Below are 25,209 nucleotides of genomic sequence, written 5' to 3' on the forward strand. Positions count from 1 at the left end.
TCACATTGATACGGCTGAACTGATTTTAACTCATCCTAGTGGCAGTGAGGTTACCCCCAAGGACCTGAGTGACAAATATCTCTTCCTCTGTGGAGGAATGTTTCCAGAAAGGGAAGGATGTGTTTTGTGATCACAGGAAATGTTCTTTCCAATAATGTTCCAGACAACGCCACACCCTTCCCTCTGTGCAGCACCTCACAGTTTGCAGAGGGATCCGACAACTCTTTACTTAACCCCATGTCAGCTCTCATAACGTAACCAAGCAAAGATTGTGACTTCTCTTTTTATAGATGAGGACACCGAGGCTCAGAGAGGTGGAGTCTCTTGTCCCCTGTGGCACAGCTGACAAGCCTCGAGCTAGGTCTAGAACCCACAATGCCCGATTCCTACCCCTGGTTCATACAGGGCAGCCTGCAGCCCAATTGTCACTCGCTATGTACTCTCCTTTCCTTCAAGTGAGGGAAGACCAAGAATCATTGTATCTTGAATAAAGATCCTTTTCTCCCGGGGGTAACTAATGCCTTTTGTAAAGCCAGTTCTTAGTATACCCAAACTGGCCCGTTAGGTGCTGAGAAAAGAGTAGTGTTAGATAGAAACTGCCCCCTGGTGAGGGCCACAAGGCATGACATCCCCTGATCGCAGGAGCACCCGTGAGGCCTGAGATGGATCTCCGCACCTGGAAAAGGTTGTCGGGCAGCCCGTACCCTTGTGGGGGACTTTACTCCTGCATCCCAGTCACACCCTGGCCTAGTGACCAGGATGTGGGGCTCTTATTCCACCAAGAATGGAGGAGCATTCTGTGTCCCAAACCTCCAAGAAACAGGTGTCCCTGGTCAGCAGAGAGTCACAGCGAAGTGACTGCCTGAGTTTCCCCTGCTGCTGGGGCCTTCCAGTCAGTGCACTGTGTAGAGGAAACTGGAGAGTGAAGGGAACTCTCAAGTCAAGGTGGGGCCGTGGAGGGAAACCATCTGAATTAAAAGCAGGTGGTTCAGGTAGGTTGGCTTTCTTATGACATTATTATGTTTATGAAGCAAATAAAGGAAAAGCATTGATTCAGGTACAGAAATGTCCAAGCAGATGCAGGGGAAACTGGTTCAAGGCCTCCCTAGGAGGTCGTTCAGGAGCTGCCTGTGCTGGTCTCTTTGGGCAGTGCCTTTGGGTTGGCTTTATTCTCAAGCAGCCTCTCCTTAAGCGGTGGCTTAAATTCAACCAGTTTAGCAACCCAGGCATGGAAGGATGAAAGAATGTCTCTCTCCCAGTTGCTCCAACAAAATGTCAGGGAGTGTCCATCCCTGAGCCAGTCATTGTGGCCAGCGGACTCTGATTGGCTGGGCTTGTGTCCCATTGGATGGAGGTTACTGTCCCATTTGATAGATGAGAAAATTCTGAGTGTCGGAAAAATTAAGTGACGTTTCCCCATCATACAACCAGTAAGAAGCAGGGGGAAACCTGGGTCTCTGACCACAGTTCACCCTACAGCTGCCAACAGCTGATACATCTTTGCATCTGTAGGTGCCTTAATCAGTCCAGAGTGTTTGTCTTTGTTCAAAGTTCAGGGACAGCCCTTGAGATGGCCTTTTCTTTCGTTGGTTACATTTCTCTAAAATGTCTGAGGCTTGAACGACCTCCCCCTGTGCCTTGCTGTCTCTGTGCTTACTGGTGTCGGAATACTCATCACCCTCTGATGATCTGGCTCCCCTGTGCCCTCAGCAAGATTTCTCTGCTCATCTCTGTGTTCCCACCACCTAGCAACTTTGCCTGGCGCATTATAGATGCTCAGTCCATGTAGGCCAAATGAACAAATACATGCATGTCCCACTGGCCCCTTTGATGGAGTCTCATTCTGAGCAGAGGCTCCTGCCTGTGTCTTGGGTGCTCTCCCTTCCTTTCAGAACCTGATAGGTTACATCACAAAAATCTTGCTGAATTTCCAGCACCCGGCCTGACTCAAACCAAGGAAGGACACTGCCTCACTCCTTGTGCCCAAATACTAATCCATCAGTGCAGCCTGCTTGGACTCAGAATAAAATATGAAAGCGCTTTGGGACAAATAATGAGCTTTGGGATAAATAATGAGCATTTTCAAGCCAAGACAGCTGTTTCGTTCTCTGGTGAATACAATATGTTGCACATCCTTTCAACACTACGGAATTAAACCATTAGAAACAGTTTTCATCTGGATCTCCTAAATATCCTGGCATTCTAAAGGCAACTAGTTCTCCTTTAAGTTATCTTTTATTTTTAAAACTCTTGAGAGAAATGCTGCTTTAATTAAAAAATGCTGTCAAAGTGAGCAGGAAACCAAAGTTTTTAATGTAATTATGCACCAAGAATTCCTTGTAACAGTTAATGGCTCAGAAAGGCAACCTCGGCTCTGGGGGGGCAGTTAGTCTTGCAGAGGCCCGGGTGAGTCACAGTGGCTGTGCTGAGTGATAAGCTGTTCCTGTTCGGTGCCAGATGCCCAGGCTACAGAACTCCCTGTGCGGCACGCCCTCCTCCCCGGTCCACACTTCCACTCCTTGGCTGCAAACTGTGCCACTGCACAGTTTCAGGAGAAGAAATGCAGCAGGTGTGGAGGACTTTGCCCCTCCCCCCTCACCAGACAAGGGGGCATCCCCGCTACCACGTCCGGAGTTGTGGGGATCCCAGAAGGGGACTGCACGTTGCATCTCCCTGGTGCTTGGCGAGTGCCTTGTGTATCAAAGGTAGTATCTCTCTGAACAGAGTGGAGAGATAAATATGGATGGAGATGATAATTTGGTGATGAAATAGATAGTTCTGGGGCTTAGTTAGGCTTTTGGAGGCAAGGCCATTCTGTCAGGCACTAGAAGCTGGTTGGATGATCTGGGCTCTCACTAAGATTTTTGCTGTCACCCAGCTATGTGGCTCTGGGCAGGTCACTTTCTCTCCTTGTTGTGGGGCTGGGAGGATGATTTGATCCCTAAGGGTCTGCAATTCAAAGCTTTCCCAGGTTGCCACTGATCCAGCTGGGTTAAAGAAAGCTGACTTTGAAAAGGAAGAGACCTCTGGGTTTTGCTGGCTTCTGGCAAGGTTCCCAGAGGGTGTTGGGACACCCAGTCAGAAGGTCTGTGCTTCCTAGGCCCTTGGGGGGCATGAGTCTATACCAACCAGATCCAGCCAATACCCCTGTACCCACCACTGCATCTCTGAGTGGAAGCTTCTCTTACATCTAATTTTCTTGCTGGATTATATTAGTTTCCTATTGTTTCTGTAACCTACTACTGGAAATTGAGTGGCTCACAACAACACAACTTTCTTATTTTACAGTTCTGGAGGTCGGGAATCCAAAATCAGTCTCACAGAGCCAAAGTCAAGGTGTCAGCAGGGCTGGTTCTTTCTTGAGGCTTAAGGGGAAATTCATTTCCTAGCCTTTTCCAGTTTCTAGAGAGTGCCTGCATTTCCTTGGCTCGTGGCCCCTTCCTCCGTTTTCAGAGCCCCAGCATTGCCTCTGCTTTCATCTCAGACCTCTGCTTCTGTCCTTGTATCTTCTCTCTCTGACTCTGATCCTCCTGCCTCCATTTTATAAGGACTCTTATGATTATATCGGGTCCACCCAGATAATCCAGGATAATCTCTCCATCTCACGATCCTTAATTTAATCACATCTGCAAAGTCCCCTTTACCATGTAAGGTTACATTTACAGTTTCTGGGGATTAAGATAGGATTATTCAGCCTACCACAAGGATTATTCATTCAATTTCAAAACCTAGACTTGGGCAGGGAGAAGGATGTGTTGGAACTCCTGCTTTGGAATGGGGAATGGTAGGCACTCTTCTAGGCAAGTGACTCTGTACCTGGTGGGGGTTTATGCTGTATACAACAGCAAAATCCATTTGCTTTCTGGGTATATTTAGATTCTCTTTTTTGAATTGTTTGAGGGTTTTTATCCACAGAGATGTCTACTGTCAAATGAGGGGTCCCCATCTTAAAGCCACCAGGTTCTGATGAGCCACATCCATTATGTTCCTTCTTCATTCCGTTCACTGAAGTTACTGAGTGACTACCAGGTACGAGGCAGCATGCCAGGATGATGCGAAAATCTCCACGCCATGCCCCTTTCCCTTGTGGAGCTTATGTCTAGTAGAGGGAGAAAGGTACATAAGCAATTATTTTTAACACAAAGCAGGATGTGTTAAGTGAGGTAACAGTGACAAACGGAGGTGGCAGGAATACAAGAAGGTGACATTAGTTCTAGCCCCTAGAGATCTCAGATCATATGGCCCAGTTTGGGGCTTAGAAATATGATTGCTATATGTACCTGACTTTTAGGTTATTAACTCTTGTAGGCTAAGGATTTTAGGGCTTGCTTTTTCTTTCTTCCTTCCTTCCTTCCTTCCTTCCTTCCTTCCTTCCTTCCTTCCTTCCTTTCTCTCGCTCTCTTTCTTTCTTTAATAGGATGATGTGTCTCTTCTTTTTTAAGGATCTTTGGTTCAAAAGAGGTCCCTAACTCTGGTGACTCATATGAAATCACTTCCACTCAAAGTTGGTGAAGGTTGGGGACAATATGAATTTGTGAGGCAAAGCAGAAGTTGGGAAGAAAATCTGTGAATCTTCTTATTTCATGCTGCGTCGGAATGGGTAAACTTCTGTAACCCGCGCCACTCGGAAGAGCACTTGTTTCTTGTCGCTGACCTACAAATACCCAGCGAGGTTGGCTTTCCTAGTTGGAAAGACAGCTCTTCTCGCATGTCCTTTCAGAGGTGAAGGGGAATCTCCTGCAAGAGCTCCCTCCAGTCCAGAACACAGTTTTAGAAAATACAGCTGACTTATCTGGGAAAAACAAAACCAATCTTGTGTTACCCTGGTCATGGAAATTAAGTTGGCACCTCATTATCACCTTGTTAGTGGGGACAGGCTGTGTTGTGGACAAACCTGGTAGGAAGGGTTGGCCCTGTGTGGGCAGGGTTTTGTGTTAAGCTTAATTGCTCTTCTAAAGCTCAGCTACTTAATATTACACAAGTAGAAATCTTTCATCAGACTCTTGACCATTCTCTTTTCCCTTCATATTCTCGCCTACATAGACAATTAGTGCCTCCCTAGCTCTGCTGCTGTCATGATTTGTTCTCCGGACACACTGGGGCACCAAGGCTTGGCTGTAACCAGCACAACTACTCCAGAGGAGGAAAGCTCTGTAGCCACCTTTAACCATGACTCCCCCAGCCCCCCAATATCTTAAAATACAGCCAAACTCTTCTGTCCTGGGAGCACAGCAGGGCTGCTGGCTGGGTGAAGTAATGTCTCTTCAGTGACTTATGGAAAACTCTTGATTTCTCACAGAATGGGAAAGAGTAATCCAAAATCATTTTTATCTGGTTCTGAAGTGTGTTTTACACTTATGTTTGAATATTGGTGTGCCTGATGTTCTGAGAACTCACTTCAAACAAAGCAGTGCTGCAGCCCATGAAGAGAAGGTGTTCTCAGGGAGGGCTGAGACACTGCTTACCTAACCACCTATGCCCCTTCTCTTCTTTTCAAAACCTGGCTGGGGTTTGAATCCCACGCCTGTATTCACCAACGGTGAGTGTTTGTAAGAAGGTCACCTCATCTTTCTGCACTTTAGATTCTTGCCTTGCAAGATGGGGTGAACCTTTTCCACCCAATAGGACTGATGGAGACATCAAAGGGGATGACATAGGCTGAGCACTGGTCACACAGGAGCATCACGCACAGTAAATGTTAGGCTCTCTCCTATTCACCTTCCTCTCTACCACCTCCACACCTCCTCCCTGCCTCCCACAGTTCTCTCAGACCAATGCAAAGTGCCAGCCTAAGCAGAAGCCCTCTTTCCTCAAAACATCTCCACAAAGTGGGAGAGCTGTGACATGGCCCACACTTTCCTTGTCTCCCCTTTTTTCCTCACTGGGTCCACCCCCAGCCTCTCTCTTCTTTGTTTCATCAGACTTACTCTGTCCAGAGCCTGTGACAGTGGAGACCTTGTGTGAAGGGTCCCAGCCTTGCTATTTCTGCCCCACACTCCCATAGGCATGCTGAATATAGAGCCTGGGTTGTCCATGGTAACCCCAGTTTCAAATGCTCAGTCCTCTTCTTCCCATTAACGTTAACATGACCTGGGAATTCCAGTTCATCAACATCCCAAACACATTTCCTCGATCACCCACTACCCAGAAGGAGAGTTGAAGACCCAGAAAATACGGTCTTACCAAAGAGCCCTGACAATGGTAACCACCTATCCAGACTTTCTGGGAAGGTCTGTCCCCTTTCCAGATCGTGCATCCTGGTTTTTGGTCAAGGAAACCCCACAACCAACTAACAGAGGTCACATGAAAGGCACGTGTAGGACAGAACACCGCCTCAGTAAGCTTCTGTGAGTGCCTACCACTGCCTACGACTTCAGATTCAAAGTCTTCACTTGTAACTTTTTTGATTATTCCTTATGCTAGTTGGGTTTGAGAGTGGATTGAAGGGAGCTTGATTACTGTTGCTTTTGGATGTGAAATGAGGATTGGGATGAAAATGTGTTTGGCACAAATATACACATAATTTACTCTGGATGTGAATGTGAAGCCTGCTTTTTTTTTTTTTTTGCTTAACATATAGAGTATATGGATTTGCTCATGTCACTAATTTGTTGTTGTTGTTGTAAACAATGACCTTACCAAATTCGAGATAGTATCTACCATTGGCAATGATGGGGTGCGGCATGGATGGGGAGAGCGGAGACCAGGGGATTTTAGTATGTTGGAATGTTTCCTATTTTAACCTTGGTGTTGGGTATACTTTTTTGAATGTTTTAAAGATTACATAATAAAGTAGAAATTTACATCAATCGTAAATGATTCCTTGACATTTTATTATGTAAATATATCATAATTTACTTCGTTTAAACTGTCCCCTAACCCCTGTTATCGGAAATGGGTAATTTTCAACTTTGGACTCTTAAATGATGTAGTATTATTAAGCACCTTTGGGCAAGTTTTGTCTGCATTATTTCCTCAGGACAGATTTATAGAACTGAATTATTAGGTCAAAGAGTATGGCTGTAATGAGTGCAAATTATCAGGCTATCTTTTAACAAAGTTGCACAAGTTTAGACTATCACTAACATTGTGTCCACTCTACTTTATCTTATCAGTACTGAATGCTCTTAGTAAAAAATATATATATATTTTTGCTATTTTGCTAGAGAAAAATTTTTTTCCATTGGTTTTAGCTTGTGTCTCTGATTACCAGTGAGATTGACCATTCTGTCATAAAATAATTTTTTCTGTCAGAGTTTTTAAACAAATTGGTGTATGTGTGAGTACAGGCTTTTCGCAGACTCACTTGTATGTGGGGTTTGCGTGGGTGGGTTTTATAGGAGATGGGGGACCAGGGATAAGCGAAGAAAGAGCCCCTGGCGCCCTGGGTGAAAACTAGCTGTGCATCTAGATTTTGTGTTTCTGCAGTGCCGCCAAGCTCCTGGACAAGAACCCGTTCTCGGTCAGTAACGCGAACCCTCTGCTTCCTTCGCCTGCCAGCCTCCAGCTGGCTCAGCTGCAAGCCCAGCTCACCCTCCACCGGCTGAAGTTGGCGCAGACAGCTGTCACCAACAACACCGCGGCCGCCTCAGTCCTGAACCAAGTCCTCTCCAAAGTGGCCATGTCCCAGCCTCTCTTCAACCAGCTGAGGCATCCGTCTGTGATCAGCGCCCCCCACAGCCAAACTGGGGTGCCCCAACATGCTGCAACCATATCCAGTGCCCGGTTTCCCTCTAATGCAATTGCCTTCTCGCCCCCCGGCCAGACACGAGGCCCAGGACCCTCCGTGAGCCTTCCCAGCCAGCCCCCCAACGCCGTGGTGATGCATCCTTTCAGTGGGGTCATGCCTCAGACCCCTGCCCAGCCAGCAGTCATCTTGGGCATTGGCAAGACTGCACCTGCTCCCACTGCAGCAGGATTCTACGAGTATGGCAAGGCCAACTCCAGCCAGGCGTACGGCTCTGAAACAGACGGCCAGCCCAGCTTCCTGCCAGTCGTGGCCTCTACCACGGGCAGTGTGACCTATGAAGGGCCCTACAGCCACTCAGGGCAAGATGGCCAACCTGCCTTTTCCAAGGACTTCTACGGACCCGACTCCCAAGGGTCGCATGTGGCAGGTGGATTCGCGGCTGAGCAGGCCGGGGGCATGAAAGGCGAGGTAGGTCCGCTGCTGCAGGGTCCAAATAGCCAGTGGGAGAGCCCCCACGGGTTCTCTGGCCAAAGCAAGCCCGATCTTACGGCAGGCCCTAACCTGTGGCCTCCACCCCGCAGCCAGCCCTATGAGCTGTATGACCCCGAGGAGCCCACCCCAGACAGGACCCCTCCTTCCTTTGGGGGTCGGCTTAACAACAGCAAGCAGGGTTTCAGCGGTGCCCGGCGGCGGGCCAAGGAGGAGCAGGCTCTGCTGTCCGTGCGGCCCCTGCAGGCTCACGAGCTGAATGACTTTCACGGTGTGGCCCCCCTGCACCTGCCACACATCTGTAGCATCTGCGACAAGAAGGCGTTTGATTTGAAGGTGAGTCCTCCACGCCAGCCCGGGAGCCACAGCTGGAGCCTGGGGGGCTCACGACCACAGCCCAACACTTGCTCCTCGGGAGCTAGGAACGGTTCCATTTGGGGACTCGGTGGCAGGATTTTGCCATCGGTACCCTCGATCAAAATTATAGTTATTAGAACGCACATTCATCTCAGAAATGTATCAGGGCCACTCCCTTGCTTTAAGGCAAGTAAGAGATCCTTACCCATGTTTATTGAAGAGAAAGCTGCAGCCGAGCGGGGGTTCAGGTGACCCCAGCGGCGTGACAGAGAAGGGACTCAGGAACTGGTCTCCTGCCTCCTTGAGGAGGGCTCTTCCTCTCTGGTATGCCCAGAGTACATCGTACTGAGTATGGAAGGGGAGGAAAACGCTGGCCGAATTTTGGATGCGGGCCAGAGAGCACTTCTCAGGTGAGACCGAGACACATCACTGTAGAGCGCCCCAGTTTCCCATCTGCAAGATGGAGACGGAGCCTCATCACACCTTCCCTGTGGTCATAAGATGCTTTGGGCCCATGTAAGCAAAGGTCTGTTATAGTATAAATGCCCCCCCCAAATGTATTAATGATGCAGTGAAATATTCCAAAGTGATAATATTAAAAGAGCTAACATATAATAAATCCTTTCCGTATGCCAGCAGTAACGCTGTGAGGTAGATCCTATTATCAGTCTCATTTTGCAGATGAGGAAACCGAGGCCCAGAAAGAGGAAAGGACTTGTCCAGGGCCCCGCAGCTAGAGAGCGGCAGAGTGGAGACTCGAACGTGGGTCTGGTGCTCCCAGAACCTGTGCGGCTTAAGCACTCTTAAGCAGCCTCTCTTTGCCCACACTGTCTGCAGAGCACGGTGATCCCGGTGTGGTGGGAGTCACGCCACAGTGTCCTTTGCCTCTGCTTGGGTCACACTGTGCAAGTTTATCCCTGCCATCAGTGGCGGAGACGGGGGTGGCCGACACTGCGAGGCGATGGCCAATTTTGTCCCTCATAAGCCTTTCTTAAGCTTGGCAGCTCACTGTGAGTCCACCTGCCAGGATTTCCCCAACCATAGAAATGGGTGGGGTGTTTCTGGGGGGGGGGGAGAAAGGGAGGGGGAGGTGGGAGGTGCCATGAGACCAAGGGTCCACTGAGAGGGGAGGAGGGACTCTGGCTTGGGATTCTGGGCTCCTGTCAAGATGGGTGCAGGATGTGGGGGCTGGACGGATGGATGGATGGACGGGAAAGCAGGTGTGGGGAGGGGCCCAGGAGGGAGAGGTGTTGGCAGGGTTGGTCCTATCTCTGGGCTCTGAGCCGCCCCCCACCCCCCCGGGCCCCAGCCTGACGGGGAAGCCTGCCCTCGTCCCTTTCCTTCTCATGGACTCAGTTCTACTTCGGTCACTTTCCTTTCCTTCTGGTCTAGGACTGGGAGCTGCATGTGAAAGGGAAACTACATGCTCAGAAATGCCTGGTCTTCTCTGAAAAGTGAGTGCTGGCCAGGAGAACAGGCGCATGCAGATGCTCAGGAAATATTCATTGAGCACCTACGGCATGTTCTGTTTTGGGTGCTGGGGAAGCGGCAGAGAACAAAACAGGCAACGTCCCTGTCCTCAAGGAGCTTATACTTAACGTGGGTGAGAGGAGCCGATGATAAAATAAACAAGTGACTTCGGTAGCATCCCTGGTGGTGAACCTAAGCAGAAAACAGCGTCAGGACAGGGCAGGAAGCATGTGGGCGCATGCATGTGCCCTCCAGGGGGCTGGCCCTTGCATTTTAAATAGGGTGGTTGGGGAAGGGCCTCTCTGAGGACACCTCAGGAGGGAGTGGAATGAGCTCATGGCTGTCTGGGGGACAGGTACTCCCAGGGTGGAGAGAACAGCAAGTTTGAAGGCCCTGGTGTGGCCCTGGGATGCTCAGGCAACATCGGTGTGACGAGAGCGGAGTGCTGGGGTGAGGAGCCAGGGAAGGTGCCGGGGCCCAGATCCTGAGCTCCTGGGCTTCTTGTGAGGACTTTTTGCTTTGAGAGTGAGTGGAGTATCAGAGAGCTGAACAGAGGAGTGATGCTCTCTGGCTCCACCGAGCGGGGCTGTGGCTGCTGGGCTGAGAAGAGAAAGGGACGGATTGAGGGCAGAGCAGTAAGCAGGGGGCTGGGGTCCTCCAGGCAGAGGAGAGGGCACATGGCCCAAGATGTGAACAGCAGACTGGACTTGAGTGTTTTGAGAGAAGTACATCGAAAAGGCTTCCCTTTCTTATTCACAATAGCCAGTGGGTGGAAGCAACCCAAATGTCCACTGACAGATGAACAGATTAACAAAATGTAGTCTATCAATACACTGGAATATTATTCAGCCTTAGAAAAGGGACCTCTGACCTCTGTGACAACATGACTAAACCTTGTGGACATTGTGCTCTGTGAAGTAAGCAAGTCACAGAAGGACAAATACTGGATGATTCCACTAATAGGAGGTAGCTAGAAGAGTCAGGTTCATAGAGACAAAAAGCAAAATGGTGGTTGCTGGGGGCTCAAGGGAGAGGAAGTGGGGTGTTCGTTTTTAATGGGGGCAGCTTCAGTTTTGCAAGATGAAGAGTTCTGGAGATGGATGGTGGTGATGGCTATACAACAAGGTAAATGTGCTTAATGCCACTGAATTGTACACTTAGAAATGGTTAAGACGGTAAATTTTGTGTTATGTATATTTTATCACAATTAAAAAAATAATTTTATAAGGGTCCCTCTTTTCTGGCTCCCTCTTTTTTTACTGTGTTAAAATTCACTTAAGATTCACCATCTTAACCATTTTATTTTATATCTTTATTATTTTTTTAGTAATATATTATTATTATTATATATAAATATATATATTTAGTAAATATATTTTATTATTTTTTTAGTATGCTCCACAGCAAGGGTGGAGCCCAATGTGGGGCTTAACTCACAACCCTGAGATCAAGACCTGAGCTGAAATCAAGAGTCAGTTGCTTAACCGACTGAGCCACCCAGATGCCCCCATTTTAGTCATTTTAAAGTGTACAATTGAGTGGTATTTAGCAGATTCACAAGGTTGTGCTAATATTATCACTATGGAGTTCCTGAACATTCTCATTACCCCAAACCCCATACCCATTAAGTAGTCATTCCCTTTTCCCCTCCCTTGTAGTCCTTGGCAACCACGAATCTGCTTTCTATCTCTGTGGATTTGCCTCTTCTGGACATTTCATACGAATGGAGTCATTTAATATATATGACCTTTTATTACTTTTTTCACTCAGCAGAATATTTTCAGGGTTCACCCATGTTGTAGCATATATAACCTTTTTATGCCTGAATAATATCCCATCGTATGTAAGTACCACATGTTGTTTATCTGTTCATCTTTTGATCTCTATTTGGGTTGTTTTTACCTTTTGGCTATTGTGAATAGTGCCGCTATGAGCATTCATGTTCAAGTTTTTGTTTGAACATCGGTTTTTAACTATTTTGGGCCCATGGCTAGGAGTGGAATTTCTGGGTCATATGGTAATTCTTCATTTAACTTATTGAGATCCTGGTTCCCCTTTTCCACCCCTCTCCAGTGCTGGTATCCGGTGTGTACTCGGTTCGGCGGAGGGAACGCTGTGTTCCTCTCCAAATAGCACAGCAGTTTATAACCCTGCTGGGAACTCTGAAGGTGAGTAAGGCCCTTCGGGTGGGCAGCTTGAAGCAGAAACCAGCGTTCCAAAGGCTTATGATGTCAGGTCTTTAATAACAAACTTCCCTGCCCATGTGCCCTATCCTACCCGCCCCCCACCATCTATATGTATATATGTAAAGCAAACAGATCCCAAGACACTAAGTATATTGGCATTACTGTCTAGGCTCTTAGAGACATAAATCTTTGTTGTCAATATGCCCAGGGGTAAAAATCACACCAATCACTTATCAATATATGAAGAGGAAATTTTAATTTTTTTTTCCAACTTACATCTTAATAATGACTTTTGAAGGTAAAGTAAATGACTAGGATTTCACACAGCTGGTGTAATTTATCATTTAGATTATGCCTCAAATCTTGGATCATCATACGCGGCCATTCCAGCAAGGTCATTTGCTCAGTCAAATCCCGCATTTCCTTCGGCTTCCCCTGGGACAAATGTGAGTACAGAAGCATTTTCTCCATTGTCACTGTCCACGCATTTGTATCACCGGCTCCGCCTGGGTATAGAGGTACACAGAGGAGGCTGGGATGAAGCTGGCGCAAATGTGACTTTGTGTAGTACAGGAAAACGCGTCCCGTGGGCAGAGGTCAGTTGTTTAATTCAGCTAGTATTGAAACACATAGATAAAAAAAACTAACATACTTAAAATCAAAAGCATGCCTAGACTTTCTAGCATTCGGTATTTGTTTTGGGGTGGGGGGGAGGTTTGAGCTTCTGTATGTGTGTGTGTTTTTAAGACTTTTTGTATTTTATTCAAGTTGGTTATTTCCTATGATTGGGTAATTCTGAAGGTTGAACCAGAAAGAGAAAATGTGTTTGAAAGTAAGGACCATGTAGTCATGGTATTTGTTGGCCCTTTGGGGAAATAATGGCTTCTATGAAATCCTTTTTGGTTGTGTTTTCGTTCCTCTCTCTACAACCTGCTCTTCAGTCCCCCAAAGCTTCATTCCTCCTTTTCCCACTGATGGTGACAGTTTCCTTTCCCTCTTGGTTTTGCTGTTTGCCCACCGCGTGTGGCCTCTTCCTCCCGAAGCTGTCGGGCACCTCCTCTCCTGAGAAGACGTGGAAGGAGGTGGGAGACGCAGAACCAGACCGGCTGTAAAACAAAATGTGTGTGGCCGGACCCTGCTAGAGGGTGCGTGTCCGTGTGTTTGTGGCCATGCCTGTATTTCTTCCAGTTTGTGGCGGCGGGGGGCAGCTCTTTCTCTCCTCTCCTGCGACCCACGAGCACAAGCTCCTGAGAGCTGCTGCTTTGGGGTGTCATGCAAACTTCGGGAGGGCAAGCTGAGAAGTGTAGGTGTTAGGCCCTGGGGGATGAGTGAGTGGGGAGGCCTGCCTGGGCGGAGATTTCCATTTGTTTGTGTCTGTCTGTGTGTGATGTTTCATGGGAGAAGCGCTCCAAGGCAGAGCTCTGGGCCGACAGCCCACGCACGTTTTGGTGAAAGAGAATTTTGTGGTTTCCCACTCTGCACTCTCCATGCTGAGGGCCACGCTGGGGTAGTGCAGCTTTGGGTCAGTCCCAGGAGAGCAGAATGGCTGGGTTCAGTGAGGAGACCTGTCATTTGTCTTTGACCTTGTGTCTGGACGGGGGTGCGGGCAGTGCCAGCAGCAGCCCCACCCCAGGGCCTGTTTCCCACTGGGGATCATGGAGGCATGTCTGTGCCCACAGCCCTGCTCTGACATCTTAGCCCTAGGACAAAGGGACTGTGACCAGGCTGGGGAGGCTGGACTAGGCGGCAGATGGGCCAGGGGTCGGGGCAGGGAAAGGGAGCCAGTGTCAACTGAGCCCCTTTATAAAGGGGAAGAGGCTGAGCGGTGGAGGAGAAGCCAGAGCGGGATGCCTGTGCGTCTGTTCCGTGCCTCCACCCCGCCCTCCAGCACTGACCCGTGAGCCGGAAGCCCTTTCCTGTGGTGGAGCCAAGAGACCTAAGGTCGAGCCCTAGTCTGGAGCCCACCGGCAAGTCACTTTAATCCTCTGAGGCTCCGTTTCCTTAAATGGGGGAATCACCCCACTAATAATGACTTTCGAAAGTAAAGCAACAGCTGCATCTTTACCCGACTTGTGTAATTGATCATTTGGATGATGCCTCAGATCTTGGAAGCTTCACAGCCTCCGAGCGGTCTCCTGAGGGGTGGTCGGAGCTGGAAGGTGGTGGCCAGGTTGCACAGAGACCAGAGCTGTCACGAGGATCACGCATGACCCGGACCCACGGCGGCGTGCGAACTGCGCATGCGGCAGAAGCACCAATGGCGGCGACGGAGCAACTAGTCCTTTTAACCCCCTGTGGGGAACCTCTCCCGTCCAAGGCCGCGCTGTCACGTGACTGCCCCACGGCCCATGGCTGGCCGGGGGGAGGAGCCCCGTGACCTTGGGCACGTGTCGGGGGTAGTGTACCTCCCTCCCGCGCAGATCTGTCTGGTACAAGCGGGCTGATGATTCCTGTTGATAATGCTTCCATGATAACTCGTGTCAATACACGAGCAGAAGCTCTGAGTGCAACTTCCTCCAAACGCCTAGAGATGAGAGTTCATCCGGCTTGAGTCTGAGGAGGGGCAACACTAGGAGCCCTTCGCTTTCCGCACTGGCAGCCCGCAGGAGACGGAGACCCCAGACATTGCAGGCCGACGATGCTGACCATAGCTAACATTTGTATAGTGCTTAATAGGTTCTTAGCATTTTCGTATGTATTACGTCATTGAATCCTCCAGACAACCCCGTGACGTGAGGAAACTGAGGCGCAGAGAGACTAAGTGCTTTGCAGAAAGTCACACAGCTGATAAATGGAAGTGTTGGGATTTGGCCTGGCTCTAGAAGCCTCTCTTGTAACCACTGAGCCCTGCTGCCCCTTTTTGAGGGTCTCTGAGTTCTCTTCCTTGCTATGATTCTCTTTAGTGAGCCTTTTCCTCCCCCCGCCCCCACCCCCCATCCACTTCCACGCCACACACTGCTCAGCAGGATCTGAAGCTGCCTTGGGGATGGCAAGAACTTGTTGGGCTTCAGCTAGCCGTCAGCCATGGAGCAAGGTGAAGGGGCCAGTGAGACCTGGCACCCAAATTCTTCTGCATTGTGACAGCACCCCAAGATGAGCTGTTTGGAGACATTTCCTACAGATCCAGTGGATGGGGAGGGGCACCACCTGACTGGTCTTACTGTTGTAGGTTCCGTGAGGTCTTGTTGGTCACATGAACCTTCCCAAGGACGTCTGGGGGACAAGGACAAAGCCTGCCCCAACCAGTCTCTGTATCATCAGTGCGTGGATGGTCACATTTTCTGTCAGATTCTGGTCCACCGAATGCAAGTGTGTCTGTCTTTAGGAAAACTGGAAGTACGCAAATACTGACATTTGGAGAAAAGACGAAAAATGAAGAGCTGATTCATCTGCTACAGAAAGAGACTTTGCAAGGCTCCTTTAAGTAGCAGAGGTGTCCCTCAGAGAAATTATTGTTTTTTCTGCCTACAAACACTGACCTCCAAAGATAAGCAGATACATCAAGGGGTGATTACTCTGTTACCAGAAGACACTTTGTGAGGCTCGAGGAGTGCCCAGTGGGCTCCTTTTGTATATACATTTCTGTTCTTTTTTTCTGCTTACATAATTTATGCTCTTAGTGAAAACTCAAACAGAAAAGAAATATTTCATGAGGACAGGGAAATTCCTCCATTATCCCCCTCCCAGCCCTCATAGAGAACCCATAAAAGCTTTGATGCATTTTTTTCTTCAGAAATGTTTTCTGGTTCTGTGCCAGGGCTTTTTAAGGCCCATTCCACTTACATACAGCTTTTCAGAAACACATTTGGTTGAGTAAAACCAGAACCAGCCAGGACTCTGCCATTATGATATCACTGTTATTCATGGAGCAAAGAGCAATTGCTGTCTCTAAAGCTCCCTGTCTTTAAGCAGGAAAACAAAGCGACACAGGGCTCTGGGAATGGGCTTTCAGAAGGTCTCTGCACTACTGCAAAATCTAAAAGGACCAAACAACCCATCTACCACCTGCACCAAGCCCAGGCTGGGCTGAACGTTCGCTTCTGTCAGCTCCGTGGGAGTGTGAGCCTTTCATTTCTGTGTTTATTGTTGACAGAGATGGGACCCTGAACTGACAGTGGTGTGCTGGGTTTGCTGCTGGTGGTGGCGGTGATTTGTACCCGTCCCTCCCACCCCAGGGTCCCAGGAGAGGGGTGTTCACTTTCACTTAAGCTTTTGCCATTTGACAGAGCAGAGGCACTTTATCCTTGGCTGCCTGAGTAGTCATAAACAGAGTAATCGGGTTCCTGGAAGGGGCCGTTGGGGCCTTCTCAGGCTGTAAATAGTTTTCTTGTGCTTGTCCAGGATGCACTTTGCATGCTGACATTTCCACAGCCACCTCGGAGCTTATGTAGTGCTGGTGCTGCTGACAGGCTGCCCTGGCCTGGGAGGCCAGACATCTTGTTCAGGGTTTCTTTCTCACCAGAACCCTGCCCACCAGAAAACTTGTATAAGTAAGGAAACTGAGGCACAGAGAAACATACATGTTTGTGGAAGGCCAGAGGTTTAAGTTGCTCCTCAGATGACTGGCAGTTCCGGAACTTTCCTCTGTCTGTCTGCTGTGGCCTTCCTGGTCCATGGCTCAGAGCACCCTGGTCTCCTGACTTGCAGAGAGCGTGAAGAGCAGTAACTGATGTGGCAAAGGATACCTGTCCCTCCCCTGCTCCTCCAGCTCTGTCCTTGCTCTTGGGCCCTGGGTGGGGGTCACCTTGTGCATTTTCAAAGCGAGCAAAGAGTGAGGGGGAAACAGGATACCTGAGTGGCTTTTGTTTTCTGGAGGTTTTTTCCTTTTCTTTTTACAAATCTTAAGTATTTTTTCTTGTTGCAAAAGTAGTACAAACATAGTATAAAAAATCCAAACAGTAACAGAAATATAAAAAAGAGAAAATCCAGCTCTACAGGGAAAACTGACAGTAAATGTCTTATACTGTTCATCTCTAGCTAGTGTACGTGTGCATGTTTAATTAGAAAAAGTATATATTTTTGCAAACGTCAGAAAATGCCGTATAATACTGTGCAACTTGGTTCTTTCAATATGTATTTTAATTGGTGTCTAGACGTCTTTCCATATCTAAACATAAAACCCTATCTTATGCTGTAACACCATCTATTGAATGCATTTACCTTGATTTATCAAGTCTGCAAATGATCGATTTTTCGGCAAGACCAGAGTTGTAATCACGAATCAACCACTGTTTAGTTGCCCATAGTTAGTTTCTCCTAGGCATCAGAGTGTGTAAGATTCTGTGACTCCAAGGTTTACAGGGATATTGAAGTTACTTGGCAGGTGAACCACCCAAGACCTGTAGGCAGGTCTGGCACCAATAAAAGTAGATGTACTTAAAGTCAAAGCTAGTATGCTTTATAAAATATATGAAAGTGTCAATAAAGATATCTGTGTCTCCCCTCCAAGTTAAGCCAACATCCATAGCTATGCAACCCATGCCCATCTGCTATCTGCATAGTATGTTCAAAATCCACACCATAAGGAATAAATATTTGCCCTGTGTCTGTCCTCAGGTGTGTTTAGCACAAAACCAGAGGCTGTGTCAGGTGAAATTAGGGTCACATCCAAAGGAGATCAGGCTGGAACACAGAAATTGTTTATTGAAGATCCAATCTACGCTTTGTCACCCTAGGAGGGACTTGGAGAGACTCCTCTCATTCAGCAGGCCCTTTGCCCTAAGCCACATTTTTATTGCAACTTTGTGGGTTATTGAACTCAGTCACTTCTTTGAACTCATCTATGAAGCCTGTTCCCACCTGCATCAGAGGGCATGGAAAGGTCTCAGAAAGTTCCTACACAGTCTGTTTGCTGCTTTCACATTTCCATCCATTTATAAAAGATTGAGTGAGTTGAGAGGCCTGGGACCCAGCCAGATGAACCATTAGAAGCAGCATCTGGTTTTAAGTAAGTGACTTCGGCGTGTGAAAATGGCCAGCCCAGGCCCCTGATTGCACATGGGGGCATTCCAGGTCTGAGCGGGCCTGCAGGCCGATTGAAGTGGCCCCCAGGCTGGGAAAGGATGACTGTCCCTTTAGGTTAGTAGTCAGGACTTTGGTTACAACCCCTGACACCTTAGCTCTCTTAGAGATTTGACTTTGGGCTGACAGTTACAGATGCACCTGTCGCATGTGTGCCTTCCAGGCAGAGCAGTGGGTGGGACGTCAACGCAGCACATCAAAAAGTCAAGTTGGTGAAGTCTTAAATGATTCTCTCTAAATACATCTACTCTCCTGCCCCAGAGCACATATACATTTAATACACATCTTTTAAAGTGTAGTTTTTGTAACTTTTACTTTTTTTTTTTTTTAAGATTTTATCTATTTATTTGAGAGAGAGAGAATGAGAGACAGAGAGCATGAGAAGGAGGAAGGTCAGAGGGAGAAGCAGACTCCCTGCTGAGCAGGGAGCCCGATACGGGACTCGATCCCGGGACTCCAGGATCATGACCTGAGCCAAAGGCAGTCGCTTAACCAAGTGAGCCACCCAGGCGCCCTGTAACTTTTACTTTTTTTTTTTTTTAAAGATTTTATTTATTTATTCATGAGAGACAGAGGGAGAGAGGCAGAGGGAGAAGCAGGCTCCCAAGGAGCAGAGAGCCCGATGCGGGACTCGATTCCAGGACACTGGAATCATGACCTGAGCCGAAGGCAGACGCTTAACCATCTGAGCCACCCAGGCGCCCTGTAACTTTTACTTTTAATATATTTCAGATTTACACAAAAGTTGCCTTAAAGGTGTATCTTTTGCCCAGATTCACTACTCCTTTACATTTTGGCCTGTTTATCATTCTCTATCAATCTCTCTCTCGTCCTTCTGTTCATCCATCTTAATCTATCTGTCTATTCATCCGTCCATCCGTCTAATCATTTATGCATTTTTTTTTTTCTGAACCACTGGAGACACTGTACCTCTTCACCCCTAACTATGTCAGCATGAATTTCTTAAGAACACAGACCTTCTCGGGGCGCCTGGGTGGCTCAGTCGTTAAGCATCTGCCTTCAGCTCAGGTCATGATCCCAGGGTCCTGGGATCGAGCCCTGCATCGGGTTCCCAGCTCAGTGGAAAGCCTGCTTCTCCCTCTCCCACTCCCCCTGCTTGTGTTCCCTCTCTCGCTGTGTCTCTGTCTCTCAAATAAATAAATAAAATCTTAAAAAAAAAAAAAAGGAACACGGACTTTCTCTTACATAATCACAGTACAGTTGAATTTTTTTTCTCAGTCGGGGACCATCATAGCATATCCTTTAACTGTTGGGGGAATGAAGGAGACATACATATTTTAAGGAGCCTGTTGGATGCCAGGCATCGTACCAAGGCAATTTACATACTTTATAGCATTTTTGTCTTCTAAAGGGTCCTGTGAAATCAATTTTTATTTTCCCTGTTTTATAGATAAGCAAACTCAGGCTTGGAGAAATTCAGAAACTTCCCCAGGGTTAGTCACTGGGGTGTAGACGCAGATCCAGGTCTTGTCTGATGCTCACTGCCTGGCCTTGGTCCCTGGAGAACTTACGGCCCAGACTTGGTGTGTGTCTGTCCCCAGGGAGGCACCAGACCTGCCTCTTTAGTTCATCCCAATATATCATCTCACCTCTTCTAGGCGCTGCAGGCACAGAGTCATTCAGGGAGTGGCAGGGCTCGCTCTTCAGCAAGGTGCTCACTGCTTGGAGCTTATCTTCAGCCCTGTAAAGATGAGACCACCCCCAACATAGGCACATCTGCAGGATGAACATGCTTGTGAACATGTGCATATGCTGAAACCAGCTGATCACATAGAGAGGGAGGGCAAAAACATTACATTCACTGGGACGGCAGGTGGGAAAGACACAGGTTTCCTGCTTATGCCCAACACAGTTGGGGAAGATTATCATTGTCTTAGATCCTAGGGTTTAGCTGGGCAAGTCTTCTGGGAGGAGTGGAATTGTAGAATTTAGAACCATACAAACACAGATATTTCACATCTGGAAAGGACTCTCGACATATAGGTTACCTCCCTCATTCCAGACATTGGGAAACTGAGGCTCAGAGAGGAAAATGAGTTTTTCCTTGTCATGCACCCAACCAGTGGCCAGGCTGGGACTCGGATCCAGGTCCCCTGTCTCCCACTATATCTGGAAGCCCCACGCTTCTTACAGCCCAACCCCTTCATCATCAACTCCTACCTACCTCAAGCAGCCACTGCCCTGCATGCCATGTTTGGAAAAGTACTGTATCTGCCAAAGAAAGTACTTATATTAGTGAGTAATTAACTAGTTACCCATTTTTATTAATCAAAAACACAGACATACCATTCAGAATTTCTCATCAGCTTAAGATCTAACCAGGGTTACCATATTGATAGAATAAAGAGACTCAACTCAGGTTTTTTAAATGTCAAAAATCATGACCCTCCTTTGAAATACTATTACCTTCAAAGACCCTTAAGGACTCATTAGAAAACCCAGGCTGGGAATTAGTGTATAGCATCATACGGCATACTCAAAGGCACTCAGGGTCATCTGTGCCCCCTGTGGACAAATTTTACTCTAGCTGTTCCGCTGAAGACCCCATTCCCCCGTCCTCTCCCTGTCCCACTCTCCTCCCTCCCTTTTTCTGCCTCACTGTTCGGATCTGCCATAGAGCATAAAGCAAATAATAGCCGCGTTTATATAAACGGTCTCAAGAATAGATTAGAATGCTTATGCATATAACTGGACACCTGTTATGAATCAAATATGACTTTGAACCTAATTGAGTTTAATGGAAAGGTATTTTAGATTTATGACAGAAAAGAACGTAGACCAAACTATCCTAAATCAAATATTTACAAAAGAATATAACACATAAAGTATGTTGTGTTTTTTGTTTTTTTTTCTAACCAGATAGGGTTTCTCACTTGCCCTGAAGCCAGACACAACACAAACAAACCATTAACATGGCGATTCTCAAGATTTTTCAGTCCTCAAAATTTTCATTTCATGGGTCACTTCAGAAAATGAGAAATGGAAGTAAACCGGTTGAAATGAAGAGGCCGCTGGTGGTCCACTGGAGGTCCTTGACCTCCACCCTGAGTCAGTCAAGTGCAGACCCACGGGCCCCACCACCAGCTGAGAAGCTCAAATTAGTATAAGTAGCTGGGAGGCTGCTAAAAGTCTCATGACGATGTGATATTAAGTGACAACAAGGGAATCGATAAAATCCAACTTTTATTTCTGATTAAAAATCTTGGGAGAAGAAAGTGCTCATGAAATATATTTTTAAAACTTGAGAGTAAACCTTAGCTGAGACCCATTCATTTTAGGACCGAACAGTGTCCACGGCATGAATTCCTCTTGCGCTTTGGTGACTGGCAGCTGAGGGGGTGCTTACTCTTCAGGAGGCCTGTTCCCCTGCCCAGCAGCTCGGGTACAAGCCTTGTGGGCAGCTTTTCCCAGCCCGGAGGAGACAGTGACAGAGGTGCTGGCCTTTATGCTGGTCACTAGGCAACTGGACAGGCAAGGAGCAGGGAGCGGCCCAGAATGGCCCTGTGGTTTTGTCTGTCTGCCCTGTCGTCCAAGCACGATTTAGCCCAGGCTGACCACAGCAGTGTCACATGGGGCAGAAGCATGCTTGCTTGGAGGAGGCCAGGCAGAGCACCCAGCTCGGCCTGCCTGTTGATAAACTCTGAGGACCAGCCGCTTTGCCCTGCCTCAGAGCTCAGCTGCGTCTGTGGTCTTTGTGTGGCCCGCTCACCCTAAAGGAGAGACAGAGATCCTGCATCTTAGGTTGTCATCCTGGAGAAGAGTTCAGTTCTTATTAGCCAAGCTCAGACGCCAAGTCTCAGAGCTTACAAAGAGCTCTGTTTGCACTCCTTGGAGGTGCAGGTTTGCGCTAGGAGCTGCCTGGGCCTTAACGCTCAATCCCGTTCCTTTTTGGGAAAGTTCTTGACCTCTGGACATGGTGCAGGGGGAGATCTGCAAGGGGCATTTGGGTTTCTCCAATTCAGGGCTGAGCCATGAAAGGAAATTCTTACTGACTCTAATTGTCCTCAGCCCAGATGAGACAAGTGAGGGCTTTTGTGATAGAATCACCCAAATATTAGCCCTCGCGAGGGACAAGACCCACATCAAATGTAATTGATGTTGAAGTTCACTTGATCATAGAATATGGTGATTATGCAAATGTGGGCTATGCTATTAGACCACGTTCCAGGTTTGGAAAATTGCATCCTTCTCTTGCACACTGGATTAGCTTCTGGGTGCTAATTCTTGAACCTCCCAGAGACCCCAGGCTGATTCAGGTTTGCACAGACAAAACAGATGCACTTCCTCCCAGAGTTTGGATTAGGCCCCGGTCTTAGCTTCCAAACCATGCTCCTCAGAGGTCCTTTGGGGCTGCTGGCTGGTGGCGGCGGCAGGGGGCTGGACCCCGGGGTTTGTCGTCTCCTCTTATTTGTGGAATATATTGGGCCGGTGAGCAAGCTTGTATTTGAGGGGAGGATTCAAGGCTAACACAGTTGTGAAAGCCACTGCCCTAAACCACAGGTTGTTGTCATGGGCGTCTGTATATAAGGTTCCCACAAATCCTTGCTGTGCTCTTTTTTCTGTAGTCACACAATATGAGGTATGTTAAAAACCTCTTTCCTCCTACTTCTTTCCAGTTCTGCTCTTTGAAGATAACTAGTGTTGACAAGTTGATAGGTATCCTCCCCTGCCTGCCTTTCTCTGTCCGTGCTAATATCCTTGAAAATTTTTTCATTATGAAAAATTTCAAACGTATAGAACAGTACAGACTAGTATAATTTAACCCCGAGTTCCAACAATGATCAAAACTTCAGGGGCGCCTGGGTGGCTCAGTCGTTAAGCGTCTGCCTTTGGCTCGGGTCGTGATCGGGGGTCCTGGGATCGAGCCCCGCATCCGGCTCCCTGCTCGGCGGGAAGCCACTCCCCCTGCTTGCGTTCCCTCTCTCGCTGTGTCTCTATCAAATAAATAAATAAAATCTTTAAAAAAAAAAAAACCTTCACAACACTTGCTTGATGTGTCTCTTTTTCATGTACTGATTTTTTGTTTTGTTTAACAAAAAAGGCATTGTCCTATGCGTGTTATCTGACAACTTGGGGTTTTTTTGCTTAACTATCTTAAAATTATTCCTTCTCAGTTCATTTACCTCTGCCTTTTAATGGGTCTGTCGTCTTCCATTGTATGCTTGAACCATCATTTACTCAAACATTCCCCTATTCTTGGACACGCAGCCTGTTTCCAGAATTTTTTGCCACCTTATAAATAACTGCAGTGTCCTTGAACATAGGTGTTTATATATTGGTGCATTTATTTCTGTAGGATAGATTTCCAAAAGTGGGATGGCAAGATCATGGGCTATCTGTACTTTAAGTTTTATTAAATATTGCTCTTAATATCAAGAGACCATAGCTGTACAGCCTCCCACCAGTGACACACGGATAAGCCCATGTGTTCACATCTCTGACGGTCCTGGATGTGATTGTTCATTAAAATGTTGCAAATCTCTTCTGTAATGGGGTGGCATAAAATTGATATACATGTCTGGGAATGGATTCTTTTTCTGCATTAATTTCATAAGTTATCCTTTTGCAATCATTATTGGGGTGAAGATGGTCATTAGGACCATCTGGGGCAGAAGGCCAGAGGGAAATGTATTTTGAAGACCAGCCACAGCTCTCTGTTCCCATTAGTTTGCGCAGCGGAAAACGGGTGCTGGGCGCGTGGTGCACATCTGCAATCTCCCTGAAGGAAGCTGCACGGAGAATGACGTCATTAACCTGGGGCTGCCCTTTGGAAAGGTCACTAATTACATCCTCATGAAGTCCACTAATCAGGTAGGTCTGGGCACTTTCACACATACCAGATAGACCACACATTGGTGGAGGGAACTATATAATTTTTTTTTAAAGAAGCTATTCTTGGGGGACACCTGGGTGGCTCAGTCAGTTAAACGTCTGCCCTCGGCTCAGGTCATGATCTCAGGGCCCTGGGATTGAGTCCCACAGTGGGCTCCTTGCTCAGCGGGGAGTCTGCTTCTCCCTCTGCCCGCCACTTCCCCTGCTTGTGTGCTCTCTCCCTCTGACAAATAAATAAATGAAATCTTTTTTTTTTTTTTTTTTAAAGAAGGTATTCTTGGGGCTCCTAGGTGGCTCAGTCCGTTTAACGGCTGCCTTCAGCTCAGATCATGATCCCAGGGTCCCAGGATCAAGCCCCATATTGGGCTCCCTGCTCAGTGGGGAGCCTGCTTCTCTCTCTGCCCCTCCCTCCTGCTCTGCTCTCTCTCTCTCTCAAATAAATAAAATATTAAAAAAAAAAAGAAGCTATTCTTAAAATAAAGAGGTAATACACAGCTGGGCCTCTTGTTGGTACAGCACAGAGGTTTTTGTTTGGTGGCGGTGTTTTGTTTACCCTGTCTCAACTTACCCTCCTTGTGATGGGTACAGGCCTCTGTGAGTTGCCTGGAGGTAAGGAGGTACTTTGGAATGAGGGACTCATTAACACAGAAAAGCTAACTGGCCCCCAAAATAGAAACCCATGGACTTGAGTCTTTTCACTGTGTTACGAACCCCCTGAGCTAATGCTACGGTTTTACCATCTAAGCTTCTCGTATCTGAGAGCCTAGATTTGGAGCGAGCCAACAACTGACTGAACAGATGTTTTCACAGATCTTTGGTGTTAGCATCTGAGGCCCTTGGGTCTTGTAGCCGGAGAGTGGGTGGGAATTGATGGGTGCCTGGTAAGTCTAAAGGAAAAAGAACCCCTAACCCGTGGGGGTTGAGTGAGAACTTGAGGGTTAATATATATGGCTGTCTTTGTTTCTAAGGTCAAAGGAGGAGTTTATACAGAGAAATGGTCAGGAATAAGAATATTTTATCTTCTACTGTTAATAATAAATATTTTTACTTTATGAACCAAAGGAGCAGATATAGACGTTCTTTTATTTTTTAAGATTTTATTTATTTATTTATTTATTTATTTATTTATTTATTTATTTATTT

At 47.4% G+C, this 25,209-nt stretch overlaps 1 protein-coding gene across 1 annotated transcript in view; it reads left to right on the forward strand.

Annotated features, from left to right (window-relative positions):
- The window catches only part of RBM20 (RNA binding motif protein 20), a 185,231-nt gene that overhangs the window by 126,927 nt on the left and 33,095 nt on the right, over positions 1–25,209 (forward strand). The window contains exons 2-6 of the mRNA XM_035028843.1: positions 7,429–8,515; positions 9,929–9,990; positions 12,080–12,174; positions 12,541–12,638; positions 23,902–24,045. Of these exons, the coding sequence (XP_034884734.1) occupies positions 7,429–8,515; positions 9,929–9,990; positions 12,080–12,174; positions 12,541–12,638; positions 23,902–24,045 (1,486 nt within the window). The remainder of the gene's footprint in view (positions 1–7,428; positions 8,516–9,928; positions 9,991–12,079; positions 12,175–12,540; positions 12,639–23,901; positions 24,046–25,209) is intronic.

This window comes from Mirounga leonina, unplaced genomic scaffold (assembly GCF_011800145.1).
Source record: "Mirounga leonina isolate KUSES-001 unplaced genomic scaffold, KU_Mleo_1.0 Mir_114, whole genome shotgun sequence".
NCBI lineage: Eukaryota > Metazoa > Chordata > Mammalia > Carnivora > Phocidae > Mirounga > Mirounga leonina.